The 15,917-nt window shown below is 39.1% G+C and overlaps 1 protein-coding gene across 1 annotated transcript; it reads right to left on the reverse strand.

The window, feature by feature from the left end:
• Positions 1-7,697: 7,697 nt before the first annotated feature.
• On the reverse strand, positions 7,698-15,667 carry kdm6b (lysine demethylase 6B). The gene is made up of 13 exons (XM_022758374.1): positions 13,258-15,667; positions 12,910-13,036; positions 12,420-12,525; positions 11,950-12,155; positions 11,689-11,795; positions 11,525-11,593; positions 11,269-11,417; positions 11,061-11,175; positions 10,770-10,957; positions 10,538-10,679; positions 10,024-10,150; positions 9,524-9,694; positions 7,698-9,326 (listed from the first exon to the last, which is right to left on the reverse strand). Exons 1-13 carry the CDS (start codon positions 15,627-15,629, stop codon positions 9,309-9,311), a joined length of 3,897 nt encoding a protein of 1,298 aa, XP_022614095.1. The 5' UTR covers positions 15,630-15,667; the 3' UTR covers positions 7,698-9,308.
• Between the last annotated feature and the right edge of the window lie 250 nt (positions 15,668-15,917).

Raw genomic sequence — 15,917 nt, forward strand, 5'->3', positions numbered from 1 at the left:
TGTATTTAGACTATGACGGAAACGTTTTGCTAATGACCTTTATATGGCCATTAATATACTATTGATGGGTTTTCTGGACGGTGTTATGGGCCATCACTATCACTAATGACGGTTTGGCCATTTTTTATGGCCTATATTACACAGCGGCTGGAATGGCAGTTTTTTGGGTATTTTTAGACCTTACTTTTACTGATGTCGTTTGGGTAAACATCCCTTGGCACTAGGAACGATGTTTTTTATGACATTTTATGCCTTAATATACATAAATGATTTTTTTTCCTGGAACGGGTTTTTCATGGACCCATACTAATAATCTATGACATTTTTTGGGCAAAATGTTTTATTGCCATAATTATACTATGACGTGGTATTTTGGTAATTTTAGACGGCTTACTTTAGGCTCTGTCGTTGTATCCCTTCGCATAGTGACGATGTTTTTAGACCTTTTAATGCTTAATGATACTACGATTTTTTCTGACGTTTTTGCCAATACATATACATGAGTTTTTTTGGGCATTTGTAATGCCCTATTATACTAAATGACGTTGTATTTGGTATTATTTTATGAACCTTTACTTTACTATGTCCGTTGTACTTCCCCTTGCCAATAAGTATAGTATAGATGGTTTTCTATGACCTTTTATTGCTTAATATAATCTACATATGTTTTTCTGATAAGTTTATGCCATACTATAACCATGACGTTTTTTTTATGGCATTTCTTTATCGCCTCACACAATAGCTATTAATCCACAAGCCTAGATTCCTTGCACATAGTATGACGTTTTTATTGACCTTCTTATGCCTTATAATATACTACGATTTTTTCATGACGTTTTATGCATACTCTATGAACTTATGACGTTTTTGGCATTTTTATGCCATATATACATATGAGATTTTTAGCTATTGTTAGACTTACTTTACTATGTCACGTTGCATCCCTTACCATACTGTAATGACGATTTTTATGAAAACTTTATATGCACTTAATATACTTGAGATGTTTTTTCTGATGTTTGTATGCCCATACTATAGCGTATGACGTTTTTTAGGTATTTTTTAGAACCTTACTTTACTATGTCGTTTGTATCCCTATTGCCTATAGTATGCATGTTTTATATGACCTTTTATGCCTGTAATAACTATAGACTTGGATTTTTCTGACGTTTTAGATGCCATACTATAGAACATTTATATTGCCTTAACTAATATTATGTCTTTTATGCCTTACCTACACTATGATGTTTTTCTGACATTTTATGCCATATACTGTAAGCTAGTGACGTTTTTTGGTATATTTTATAGGCCTTACTTTTACTCATTCGCTTGTTACGGCCGCATACTAACTGTGCACTTTGTGTTTGTGTTTATTTATTATTTTGTGTCCTATTAATCCATGATCACCCTGCCTGAGAAACACTGTTTGAGCTTTTGTTGGTTCTAAGTGCAGCTGGTACATTAAGTGCATTGTAGTCGGCATATTTTTTTTAAAAAAAGACAGCTTTCAGCATGTGGCCAAAGAATAATTTTTCAACAGTTTCTTGTCCTGATATCGCCTCGCTCATGATCTCATCGTTTTGAAATCAAAGTTCCCCGTGTGGCTTGTGGTCGTCTCGGATGTCTTCGTGACTCGCTTTGCTTGGTTCTTCGAGCTCATCAATTTGGACACACTCGTCCTCTCTGCTCTCTCATAAGCCACTTTGAACAGATGCACACGTAGCTGCCTTTATTGTTGACAAGACTCCTGGTGCTGCCCTTTGTACACACCAGGGACTCCTGACTGGAATACATCGGTATATCTGGTGCAGGTGCCTTGCGTCCTGCATCAGTAAAATTAACGACAAGCAGAACTGTCGCAAAACTAAAGCGACCACTCTCTGCTATCTTACTGTTGCACACAAAGACAAATGTTCTTACAACAAAGAGGCGAGCTGCCACGTACTATGGCAAGGGATACAACGACATAGTAAAGTAAGGTCTAAAAATACCAAAAAACGTCATAGTATAATATGGCATAAAAATGCCAAAAAATGTCATAGTATAGTATGGCATAAAACGTCATAAAAACATCATAGTATATTAAGGCATAAAATGTCATAAAAATGTCATAGTATGGTAAGGGATACAACAACATAGTAAAGTAAGGCTTAAAAATGTCAAAAAACATTATAGTATAATTTGGCATAAAAATGCCAAAAAACGGCATAGTATAGTATGGCATAAAACGTCAGAAAAACATCATAGTATATTAAGGCATAAAAGGTCATAAAAACGTCATAGTATGGTAAGGGATGCAACGACATAGTAAAGTAAGTTCTAAGAATACTAAAAAACGTCATAGTATAATATGGCATAAAAATGCCAAAAAACGTCATAGTATAGTATGGCATAAAACGTCAGAAAAACATCGTAGTATATTAAGGCATAAAAGGTCATAAAAACGTCATAGTATGGTAAGGGATACAACGACATAGTAAAGTAAGGCCTAAACATACCAAAAAACGTCATAGTACAGTATGGCATAAAATATCAGAAAAACATCATAGTTTATTAAGGCATAAAACGACATAGTATAGTGAGGCAAAAAAATGTCAAGAAACGTCAAAGTAAATTAAGGTACTAAATGTTATAGTGAGACATAAAAATGTCAAAAAACGTCACAGTATAGTAAGGCATAAAACGACATAGTATAGTAAGGCACTAAATGTTATAGTATGGCATAAAACATCAAAAAAACATAGTATATTAAGGCATAAAAGGTCATAAAAACATCGTACTATGGCAAGGGATACAACGACATAGTAAAGTAAGGTCTAAAAATACCAAAACACGTCATAGTATAATATGGCATAAAAATGCCAAAAAATGTCATAGTATAGTATGGCATAAAACGTCAGAAAAACATCATAGTATATTAAGGCATAAAATGTCATAAAAACATCATACTATGGCAAGGGATACAACGATATAGTAAAGTGAGGTCTAAAAATACCAAAAAACGTCATAGTACAGTATGGCAACATAGTATAGTAAGGCCAAAAAATGTCAAAAAACGTCATAGTATATTAAGGCATAAAACATCATAGTATAGTAAGGCTTAAAAATATCAAAAACGACACAGTGCAGTAAGGCATAAAAATTTCAAAAAACCACATATTATAGTAAGGCATAAACCGACACAGTATAGTAAGTCATAAAAATGTCTATAAACCACATTGTCTATAGTAATGCATCAAAATGTCAAAATACATGCCTATGACAAGGCATAAAAATGCCAAAAAACGTCATAGTATAGTATGGCATAAAATGTCAAAAAAAACATCATAGTATATTAAGGCATAAAAGGTCATAAAAACGTCATAGTATGGTAAGGGATACAATGATATAGTAAAGTAAGGTCTGAAAATCCCAAAAAACGTCATAGTATAGTATGGCATAAAATGTCAAAAAAAACATCATAGTATATTAAGGCATAAAAGGTCATAAAAACGTCATAGTATGGTAAGGGATACAATGATATAGTAAAGTAAGGTCTGAAAATACCAAAAAACGTCATAGTACAGTATGGCATAAAATATCAGAAAAACATCATAGTTTATTAAGGCATAAAACGACATAGTATAGTGAGGCAAAAAAATGTCAAGAAACGTCAAAGTAAATTAAGGTACTAAATGTTATAGTGAGACATAAAAATGTCAAAAAACGTCACAGTATAGTAAGGCATAAAACGACATAGTATAGTAAGGCACTAAATGTTATAGTATGGCATAAAACATCAAAAAAACATAGTATATTAAGGCATAAAAGGTCATAAAAACATCGTACTATGGCAAGGGATACAACGACATAGTAAAGTAAGGCTTAAAAATGTCAAAAAACATTATAGTATAATTTGGCATATAAATGCCAAAAAACGGCATAGTATAGTATGTCATAAAACGTCAGGAAAACATCGTAGTATATTAAGGCATAAAAGGTCATAAAAACGTCATAGTATGGTAAGGAATACAACGATATAGTAAAGTGAGGTCTAAAAATACCAAAAAACGTCATAGTACAGTATGGCAACATAGTATAGTAAGGCCAAAAAATGTCAAAAAACGTCATAGTATATTAAGGCATAAAACATCATAGTATAGTAAGGCTTAAAAATATCAAAAACGACACAGTGCAGTAAGGCATAAAACGTCATTGTATAGTAAGGCGTAAAAAAAACATCATAGTATATAATATGGCATAAAATGTCAAAATAACAACATAGTATATTAAGGCATAAAACTGTCAAAAAACATCACAGTATAGTAAGGCACTAAATGATATAGTAAGGCACAAAAATGTCAAAAAACGACAGTATAGTAAGGCATAAAACTTCATAGTATCGTAAGGCACTAAATGTCATAGTATAGTAAGGCATAAAAATGTCAAAAACGTCACAGTATAGTAAGGCATAAAACGTCATAGTATACTAAAGCATAAAACGTAATAATATACTAAGGCACTAAATGTTATACTATTGTAAGGCATGATAATGTCAAACACAGTTATTGTGTAGTAAGGCATAAAACGTCATAGTATAGTAAAGCTTAAAAATGTCAAAACGACACAGTATAGTAAGGCATAACACATCATAGTATAGTAAGGCTTAAAAATGTCAAAAAATACATAGTATAGGAAGGCATAAAATGACACTATCGTAATTAAAATGTAAAAAAATGTCATATTATAGTAAAGCACTAAATGTTATAGTAAGGCATACAAATGTGAAAAGACATCATAGTATAGTAAGGCTTAAAAACATGTATAGAATGCTTACTGACAAAGGCTCCATAATGGTCTAAGAAAACGATTGAATTAATGCAGATTTAAGTAAATCAGATTTTGCAGAATGTGATCCACTGTGCTGCAGAGGGACTTGATCTTTTCAACCAATGTTGTTTGTTCTGGGTAAATATACTAATGTACTAAATATATTAAATTAACCATTGCTAAATTACATAAACCTTTTCCCCTTAAAATAGCACAATTATTAATTCCTGTAGGGAAATTGGCTACAAATTATTAACACCTGTTGAGCTGAAAGGGTTTTGCTTAATGGCATTTTAAGTAGAGGAAACAGCGTCATCGGCCTGTTTCCTCCTCTTGAAGGACATTGTCTCTCTCTGTGTTACCTTGCTGCTCTAAAAACATCCTGTTGTTAGGGCTTGACAAAGCTGAGCATTGGGCTTTCTAGTTTTGGTTAAAAAATCTTTGTTGGGAAGAGATTTGTTAGTATTTATTATTAGAAGATTAAGACTGAATAACAAAATCACGTTTACATCCCGCTGCAATTGACTCCTATGTAGGCTAAGACATGATGTTTGTTTAGATGGTGATGCACTATAGCAGAGGTCAAACATCAGGTCTAGTAAGATAAACAGCTGACAGCTTTACAACACATACAAAATGTGCTGAAGCCAAATAGAAGACGTCAGTCTGGACTGTTTACATTGTATCATGAAATACACGTACATTATCAGCAGATGTGATTTAGATTAAAGCTCAGATCCTCTGCAATACAGGGTTAGAACAGGGGGATGGAGTAAGAAGAACAAAGATTGTGGAAGACGGTAATCAGTTAAATGATAAGATCAGAGCATAAACTCAATAATTAGTCTTGTCTGATGCAGATTTTCTACCCGTTTTCCTCTGCTTTGAGCTTGAAATGTTTATTTACTTCCAGCCCTCCTTTGGTCCCCATGCAGCCCCCTTTTTTCTTTTTACAGGCCCATGAGATTGTTCCATCATTTCACAGCAAGATACAGGTCTAAAATAACAATGTTTTTACACACAGCATGATGGTTTACAGTAAAGGGTGAGGTAGTCACTGACATATTTGTATATGGACTTGTATTTTAATAGATGTGTATCGTTTCATTGTCAGCATTACAACGTTACAGTCTTTGACTTTGTGCTGCTGTTATGTCAGTGCTGACAGAACAGTTCACATGGACACTCCTTTGGGAAACTTGTCATTACAGATGAAATAGTTACTATTTGGTCTTTCATCTCATGCTTTACAAGAGCAGCATAAACAAACTTCAAAGTTTTGTCCATCATGATTACACCATGTGGTGGTGATTGGACCGCTGAAGTATTTTGTCTTTGCATAGGAAAGTGTGCTGATCCTCTCATCACCTGACTGCAGCAGGGTGGATAGACAGACGGATGGAGGTTGTCTTCCTGTGTGGTTTGAAGCAGGATTTCCTTCAGTCTGTCCATTAATGCTCTGTCCCTCTGCTGACCTTGGTCCCTAACTTGACCTGAGGACTTGCTAATTCTCAGTCACTCTGTCTGGGAACTCTGAAGAGTTTTATAAAAGCAGGGTCACTGACCGCTCTCAAGACCGCTCTCCTTAGAAAATTGCACCCTTCTTTAAAGATTAGTCTTATCTTATTGAAACTAAATTAAACATTTATGATCCTAGAAATGTATTATTTTATTGGAATACAGTAAAATGAGCTTTCATTTGATCCAGTAAAACAATTTCTTACAAAATAACGAGACATTAATGCTTGGTCTTCAGAAACATGGATGAACAATTGTATCGACTGCCTTTGTTTTACAAGGGGAGTAACTGTTAAAGAAAAGCTGAGAGTTTGGATATAAATATTGACAAACTAAGTTTATACCCAGAGGCACAGGATGATTAGTTTGAACTAAGCAATGAATGATTAGCTTCTCACTCACTAATCTGTGGCAAGTGAAGTTTGTCATTACTTAAAACAAGCTTTAATGAAATGCTTTTTGTGTAAGGTTTAAATGTCTTTTTTGACTCTATTGAATTCTCACAAAGGAAACTGAAGTCTGGGCAGTCTTGTTACTGCTCCCTGCTATTTCCTGCTCTGCTATCTGTGAAGTTTTGCCGCTTGTACAATCTCCTTCCTTAGTTTACCCTGGATGCTGATGTCCAAATGGAAACTTTTCTATCGACTCAACCCTTATTTTCTCACGCGCATATCTAACAATAGCAAATTCAGTGTAGAGGATATGAGTGACAAAGCTGTGCCAAATATTGTCACAGCCGAGGGATATGACTTGCTACTGTAGCAGTAGAGGTTAAATAGATGCAAGGTGTAAGTTCATCATGCAGTACCATCAGGAAGGTGTCTGATCTGTCCCAAATTAATTTGACAGTGTGTCAGTGACACGAACTCAGCATCATGGAGTCAGTCTAGGATTACATCAATAGGCAGAAGCCTAAATCCACACAAGTGTATCTTGGAGATTTCGTGATGTTTCAAGGCAAACGGTGGTTAAACCAAATTTTGATCGAGTTTTTTTCTAGTTATTGCACTTTGTATGATGTTCATTGATAAATAAGAACTATTCATTATACCACACTTTCAGTGTCAGAAACGTCTGCACAGTATGTGTATATAGAGTGCATCCAGAAGGTTTTCAGACCCCTTCACTTCTTTGTATGTTGCAGTTTTATGTTCAAATCATTACACCTAGGCCCTAACATATATGAGATAAGAGCTGGTAGACCTTTGTTATGCTTTTCTTGGTGTGTTGAGTTCAGTTGTTGCTTTGATAGAGGGCTGCTGATTTGAGGTCTAGAGGTGGATTTTATCTACTAGTCTTACTGGCAGATGAGATGGAGCAGGCCAACAGAAGAAATTCAGATGAATCCACTCACTTCTGGATTTATCAAAAAGCGTTTATTAATAGTCATAGTAATGTCACACAAATTCACAAGTGTTTAAGACATGTCTGGCTCAGTTTGGTGTGTGTGTGTGTCTGCAAGTATGTCTGTGTGAATTCTCTAAACAGTGCAGTTATAAATAAATGACCACAAAGAGAAGGAAAAGGTTAAGGTAATATTGCAACAGGAAAAATAGAATTCTCATTTTAAGAAGACAAACAGAAAAAAGGTTGTTCAAAGAGAACATTTAGCACCATCTATCCCGTTATCATATTCAACAGATAATATCATAAAATCATTAAAATCTTGTCTAAAAGCCCCCTACATAATAAAAAAAATTACCGTTTCTCAAAACACTTTGGAAAAAGTAGTTTTGTTTTTTCCTTAATGAGCATACAAACACAGCATTCCATTAGTCATCTTCTCTACGTGAGCAGTGTGCCTATCTTCTACAGGAAAGGTGGCGTTATATTCAAGATAAAGATATCATTTAATATATATCAGGAGAAAAATGCAGGAGTCGTGGGAGGCAAGCACCAGAGAAACAGCAGCCTCCACTCCCGCGGACACACAACCCCAACATTTCAGTTCTTACAGAGCAATCGGTCACCATAAAAAATAAAATAAAAAAAATCGCAAACTTGTACAACCCTATTAAAAAAAGAGAGAACATTGATATCCAATAAATAGAGGAAACTTTTTAAATTAAATGTACAATGCCAAAAAAAAAAAAATCCAGGAAATACTAAGTCTGCATATCGGAACAAAACAATCAGAGGTACAACACACAAACACCAGATGACAATGATTTTTTTCTTTCTTTTTTAAAGAGATAGTTCGTACAGAGATGGAAGCAATGAACAAAAAAGACCTGATGATGTGTGACAACTGATTATTAATATCCAGAGGAAATAAAAGTATAATTGATAAAAACAAGATTTACAACACATACAAGAATCTGAAGAACAAAAATGAAATCCCCCCCTAAAACAACCAAAGTCGTTAAAACCCGTATGTTTTGAAGCATTCCAAACAATTTTTTTTAAAATTCTTAATGCTTTAGAAAAATGTTCATATCTCTATTATTAGTATTTTTCATTTTGTCTCTTTTCTAAATACAAGGCCAATGTGGTATATATCTAGGCTGATCTAGTTTAGAAAAACAAAACAATAAATTATTTTAAAAAAGACAGCACCCCACAAAATTGCAAACAGCTTGTACAAATTTCAGTATTCAAGACGACAACAACAACAGAAAAAAAGTTCTTTCTGGTACTGACAGAAACACGCCATTGAAGCCATCAACTACCCTCCACAGTTTGTTCAATGGCAGCACCAACTGCCCCCTGGTTCTCAACATCACTGTTGCCAGGGTTTCTGTTTGAAAGCACCATCTGAGAGTAAACTGGTATTTTTTTTATTGGCGGCTTGGTATTTCTTTTTGTAAACAGTAATGATGAGTAAACGTATTCAACTGGCTGTTCGGCAAGTATTAGCAGTAGTAGCAAAAATGATCTTAAATAATGAATGGGCAAGTTGAAAACCAAAGTGAATCTGTGTCTTTTGTCCTGGCTTGCAGGAATTTTGGTTATGGCTGAGGAGATGCAGGAGGGGAGCTCTGTCACCGGGAGGAGGAGGCCTGGTAAGATGAGAAACACAACAGACTAAATTAGCTAACAAATAAATTAATGTGTGAGTGGCATGAAAAAAAGTTTAACTGACAACTAATTTTGTTTCAGGTGGTAAATGAACCCTCAATTTGTAGGAGATGGATGGCACCCCTGGATACTGGGCATATGTCTGACAAGGCAGTAAAAGAGGTAAGTCTCTACTCACCAGGTTGAAGGAGTCAAATGTGTTCATGAGCTCCTCTATGCGGTACTGCTCCAGCACCACTACGTTGGTCAGGTTCGGGCTACGCTGACGTGCACAGTCCTCACAGTGAACCACATACGTCTTCCTGTTGTTGTTCTCACTTGTCACAAACAACAAATTGAACACCTCCACCTGTCACGGAGGAGACAACAGGTTAACAAACATTCAGGGTGTAGTAGAAAGTAATAATGTAATACCAAGAAAAGTGGTTGCTCCCTGCTGTTGCAACAGGCCAACAATGAACTTTACAGAGAGGTGTTGAAACTGTACCTAATGTTGTTGTTGAAGGGTATATAAAGTTGTAGTTCACGTTTATTAATATACCATGAACGGAGTGGAAAAAAAACACTTCTACCATTTGATTTATTGCAGGGTTGTTGAACTGCCTTAGTTTTAGATAGGGGTACCTAATAAACTGAAAGAGACAGCGTTTTATGGTTTAGTGATTGAGAGCTACTCACATCACATTCGTTGCAGTAGTAGGCAGGCTCGTCTTTGACCCGACTCTGATAGGAAATCTTCTTGCCTTCAGCCACCAGTTGGTCTCGCAGGATCTGGATGTGCTTCATAGACTGCAGCAGGCAGTGTCTGGCAGGAGGGTAAAGAGACCAGCATTTACATTAAGCAATTGTCAAAAGTTTTAATTATTAAAACTCAGACTTAAGTGGGCCCCTTGCTGCAGCCCTGCAATAAATTCTGCTTTCATAGCTATGTTTATGATTACAATATGTAATGTTAGTATATCATTTTGGAGGCTGCAGTTCATGACACTGTTGAATGTTTGTAATGTTTTGCCTACCTCATATTAATGACAATAGAGAAATAATACAAATGCCTCTCATAATAATGCACTGCAATTTAATAACCCAAAAGCCAATTAAGTTGAATGAACCTTTCTAGCAGTTTTAACAGAAACTGCACATTATAGTCTGCATGAAGGTGGAATAATTGTTTTAGTTTGAACTGGGTACTCACTTGATCATCTTGTAGGTGTCTGGGTCTGTGATCTTGACCGTGCGTGCCACATTCCAGGACACGTGAATCATGGGGACGATGGACTTGACCTTCTTGACTTCGTTCCACTCAAACCTCTCCAGGGCCAGCTGGTACTGGTAAGCTGCAGATGCACATGAAACAGTGTTGATGAATAAAACAGTTTTCCATAATATTCTTTCTGTATCTGATCACTAGAGGGTGCACAGCTTACCATTTAGAGGTCCAACGTTCCAGGCAATGTTGTTGCACCAGCCCACAGCCTGAACCCAGTGAACAGTTCCAGCGTTGATCCACACTAGGTCTCCAGGCCGCTGGATGAAGCGGTACACTGGGATGTTGGCATTGTAGAGGTCCTCCAGCACTGGCCACCAGGACCCTGTCAGGTAGTCCACTCCATGTCTGGGCACACAAAAAGTATAAGTTGTTATGGCTTGCATGTAATATTGGTAATTATACTGCTACAAATTGATTGATGTCAGCCTGCATTCTGAGATTTTCTCACTTTTCACAGAAGTCATTGATGGCATGCCAGTAGTTCTCATGGACAGAGAACCACTCACAGTCTCCAGGACCGATGTTGATGTTCACAGAGCAGAAGTTATTGTTCTCCTGGTGACCTGTTGAATATGGACAGAATCTCCTGTCATATATAGAGTAAATTTTTATTGAGAATCAAACAGATCCTGTTTAAATTGTGCTGTGTGCTTTACCTGGTGTCCGACTCCCTGGAACCTTCATGTAGAGCTGGACAGTGTTCATGCCAAGGATTGTATGTCCAACATGGCTAAGCATATTTCCACTGGATGCTACACGCATAAAAGCTGGCAGCTTCTGCAACTCTTGAAGCTGGGGTTTCCACCTGAGCAGAGACAGAACATGATATGAGATCACATGGAAAGACATTTAGTGGGTCTCAGACACCGTTATTAAGACCACCATACATTGTTTCATAAAGTACTACTGTACCTCTTGGGATCTGACAGGTCGATGTTTGTACCAAATTTAATGATCTTCCCGACTGGTTTCTGCTCACCACTGAGGAATAAGAAAATATTAAAGCATTACAAATGATAAAACACTGGAGTGTGTTAGTATACCTTTTCCTGGCATTTTTTTAAAACAGTCTGTACCTGGTGCTTTCTTTAGAGCTTTCCTTGCTGGGATTATCAGAACAGTTGGATGGCTTCTTCTCCTTCTCATCATCTTCATCCTCCTCCTCATCACTGCCTTTCTCCTCCTGAAGACACAGATCACGTGTGTATCAGCTGGATTGCAGCACAGAATGCAGTCACATAAATAGTAACTAACTCCCACTATAGTATTTACTAGTATAGTGGGAGGTGACTTGGTTAGAGTAGAAAGAAATTGTCATAGTATGAGGTGTTCTGTACCTGGAGACTCTCTTGGAAACTGGAGGCCTGGTACTGAGCATACTTGGCGATGGTGGTGTGGGAGCGGCTGCTCTCACAGGGCCATGTCTGACCTGTCCCACTGGGGTCCCAGTTCTCATCAGCAGGCTGCTGCACCTGAGTCCTCACCTCCACCGCTTGCTCTGCGTTGGCTTCCACCAGCGACTTGGTAGAAAACAGCCCCAGGTCTGAAAACAATGGAAAGGAACATTAGGGATATGTTTTTGAGTGAGGCGGGAGTTACCTGATTGCTCAGACTACAGAGCAGTGAAGATGAGAGAAATTGTATGCAAACTGTGACAATGCAAATACATAGTATATGTTTCCACAAGACTGATTTTAAAAGCCTCACATAAGGCTAGATTCACTACGTGTTTAATCCAGAAGTATTGAGAGAGCTTCCCATGAGTTTTGCATGTTATGTTCTAACCAGTCAGTAAGTGCAAACATACTTAGTCGTAGAGATCCAGCCAGGCCTCTGATGACAGTAACAGGATTCTTGGGGTCTGTACAGAACTGCAGCAGCACAGGGGAGAAGGCATCTCTCTTACTCTCCAACTGCAGAGAAGAAAAATCATATTAGTGCACAGCAACACAAACTGTTTCAACTTATTTGTCTACCTGCACAGTGATTCCCCACAAGGGGGCGCACAGGCTCGTTTAGGGATGCTGTATTTTCATGTCAACTGTCTACAGTGTACCCCTTATGTTAAGACAATTTTGTCTTCTGTTATGGACATTAAAGAATTTGTAATATGTATTTGCACACTTTATGACTTAACAATAAAGTGGTTTCTCACCTTTCCTTTGTTGGTAGATTTATTTCAGCTATTTGTTACTACCATGTATAATCATGGATAAAATGTGCGTGTCCCACATGTATCACATCAAAGGCCAAAGACTGAAAGTAAACTAATATATGGAAGAAATATAGTGACATACATAGATACTGGGTGTAGGAGGGTTGAGTTTCTCTCTAGGAATGGGTTCCTCTGAAGTCATGATGGGCTTTACTGAGAAGGCTGGGAGCAAGTAAGATTCTCTGAACTTCCCTTTGACCCTGGCCCCCCTAGAACAGGAGAAAAGAGAACATGTTGACAAAGGCAAACGAGGGTGCAATACACAGGTTTCTATTACTACTTGTGTGCCCATGAGTGGGACATTTTACTCTGTTAAACACATATTCATCCAATCTCATTCTGATATCCCAGTCTTTTAGATTCATAAATCCCCAATGAAATTTTACATTAAATCCATTTTTAGAAAAGTCTTCCTCCACAGTACACTTACTTGCAGGACCTGATGATTTCACTGGCAGTGTTCTTGATGCTGATTTCTTCCAGTGGGATTCTCTTTTCCTCCACCTCAGAGGCAATGAATGTCTCCCTGTCCCCACTCTCTACTTTAATCAGGCGAATCTTCAGCTCCTTGGGTGGCCCATCTGACAGTGCCTTCAGTTTCAAGAAGTCCGTGGAACCTAATGGACCAGATTCAGAGCCTTTTTTATGCTCAGAAGATCTTTCTCCAGAACTCCTTGAGGTCCATTCTGCATGCTCCCCTTCACTGGTGGAGCTGGCACCTGATGCTTCCTTGCGTTTCTTTTTATCCGTGTCATAGTGACTCCGATTCTTCTCCGACCCCTCTTTGCTCTGGAGGTTGAGGTCACCAAGAATTCTGCGATCCTTCTTCTCCTTATGGCTCTTACCATCCTTGTGCCGCTTGTGGCTGGAGCTGGAATGGGTGGAAGAAGAAGATGATGATGATGATGATGAAGAAGAAGAGGAAAAGGCCATCTCCTCTCTCTTTTCTCTATGCTTCTTTTTTTCTTTTCTGTCATCATGCTTCCTGCTGCTACTGTGGCTGTGACCGTGCTTTCTCTTCTTCTCTTTCTCCCTTTCTCTCTCCCTGTCTCTGTTTTTGTCTTTATCTCTGTGTTCCTTTACTTTCTCAGATTTGTGGCTGCCCTCCAGTCTGCCACGACTGTCCGGCTTATCAAGGGAGTTCTTGTTAGGAAGTGACTGTCGGCCAAGCAGGACCTCGCAGCTATTTCCCAACTCGTCCAGAGAAGAGTCTGAGATGGTTTTCAACCTTTGCTCCTCCTTGACCACCTTAATAGGCTTTATGGTAGGAACACTCTCTTTTTTGATCATGTTTATCATTTCTTCTGTGGTTTCTCCATGATCTCTCCAGATGTCAGCATCCTCTATTTTCAGTTTCTTGTCTTCCAGCAGAGGAGGAGAGGACTTAAAAGGTGGGACAGCTGGACTCAATGGTGGATTGGTTGAATCTGATGTGGGAGAACCACTTTGTTGCTGGCGGCAGATATCAGGACCTAGTGACAGTGAAGAGGAATATTTCACCCCAACCAGAGCTGATGGAGGTGGTCTCCCAAAAGGCCCACCTCTGTATGCATACTTCTGGCTCTCTAGGACTGTTGCTAGGGACTTGAACATGCTGTTTACACCTGTTTGGTGGAGGTGAGGTCTTTGGGGTGGTGGTGAACAAGATGGGGTCTCAGAGTCCTCCTCATCATCGTCCTCATCAGCCTCACTTTTAGTCTGCTCAGGGAGGCCATAAAGTTTAGCCAGGTCACTGTGGCGGTAATTGGTGTTTCCAACTCCCACTCCCATGTCCATTGAGTGTTTAGAGACATTTGGAGAAGGTTTAAGGTAGTCCTCATCATCCTCGTTGAGAGAGGATGTCCGGCTGCAAGGGGATGCCAGAGAGCCTTGGCGGCTGAGCACAGGAGGGCTAGCATGGGGATTGGATCCAAAGTCTTCCTGGTTGGGCTGATGCTTCGTTGCTGGAATGAGGTCTGGGGCACAAAGGTAGCTCTTGATAGGCTGGACACTAAGAGAGAAGTTGTCAAGGAGACCTGTGGACCCAGTCTTCTCATTGTTATACATCTCCTCTTCCTTTTTGATCGACTCATCCAGCATGGCCATGATGTTAGCCAGACCATCAGGGAGGAGTGTGGACAACTCGGAGGGCTCCTCCTCAAACTGAGCACTGTCTGAGTCAGTGCCACTGCTGCTGGCATTTTCGAAACCACTTCCTGTCAGCCGCTTGTTGAGAATTCCCCCTGTGGAGCTGGAGGTGGAGGATAAAGGTGGTGGTGGAGGGTTTTCTCTGGGAAAAGCCTGATACAGTTTGGGGGGCTCTCTAAGTGCCATGGTAGGGAGAGAGTGTTGGCTGCTGTCTCTCTCCCTGGTTGAGTCTTTGGATTGGTTGGGTGCGGCTTGCATTGCCGGGGGCTTGTTGGGGTACACCGGCTGGTTCATCCCTGAGGTATTGTGTGTTGATGAGGGACTGAATGTCGTTCCGCCATTGTTGCTCCACATCTCCCTCTGCCTCTGCTTTTCTCTGGCATACTCAGTCTGAGGTGTAAGAGGAGGCGGCCGCAGCCTTTCTACAGGAGTAGTGGTGGTGGGCGTTTGGCCCGGTGGACAGGGGAGTACACCACCACGGCTTAGCCAGGGGTAGGGGGGTGAAGCCTGGGAACTGGGGGGCGGTGGACCTGAAGGAGGTGCAGTAATAGAAGAGAGGCGAGGAGGTGGGGGTGTTCTGGAGGAGCTGCTGGAGAGCAGTCTCTCCAGATTTTCAATAGCAGTCTGTTCTTTGCCTTTTGCGCTACACGCTTCCTCCTCCTTCTTCCACTCCATCCTCTTTTTCTCCTCCTCTTTTCTCTCCAGCTCTCTTTGTTTTTTCTTTTCCTCCTCCTGCCTCTCCAGTTCTCTTTTCTTCCTCTCCTGCTCCTCCCTCTCTGCTTCTCTCCTCCTCCTTTCCTCCTCTTGCCTCTCCCGCTCTCTCCTCTTCCTTTCCCGCTCCTTTTTCTCCCATTCTCGCTTTTTCCTCTCTTCTTCTTGTCTCTCCCATTCTCTCTTTTTCCTCTCCTCCTCTAGCCTCTCCGCTTCTCTTCTCCTCCTCTCCTCTTCTTGCTTCCTCTTTCT

This window comes from Seriola dumerili, unplaced genomic scaffold, assembly GCF_002260705.1.
Source record: "Seriola dumerili isolate Sdu_G_001 unplaced genomic scaffold, Sdu_1.0 BDQW01000295.1, whole genome shotgun sequence".
NCBI classification, from domain to species: Eukaryota; Metazoa; Chordata; class Actinopteri; order Carangiformes; family Carangidae; genus Seriola; species Seriola dumerili.

Bases quoted from the DNA above. Each gene is read 5' to 3' on its own strand.
- kdm6b (XM_022758374.1), bottom strand. From the start codon at position 15,629: ATGGAGTGGAAGAAGGAGGAGGAAGCGTGTAGCGCAAAAGGCAAAGAA. The intron at 12,156-12,419 runs GTATGTTTGCAC...CATTGTTTTCAG, and splicing joins GGCTGGATCTCTACGACTAA to ACCTGGGGCTGTTTTCTACC. The intron at 10,958-11,060 runs GTGAGAAAATCT...TTGTGTGCCCAG, and splicing joins ATCAATGACTTCTGTGAAAA to ACATGGAGTGGACTACCTGA.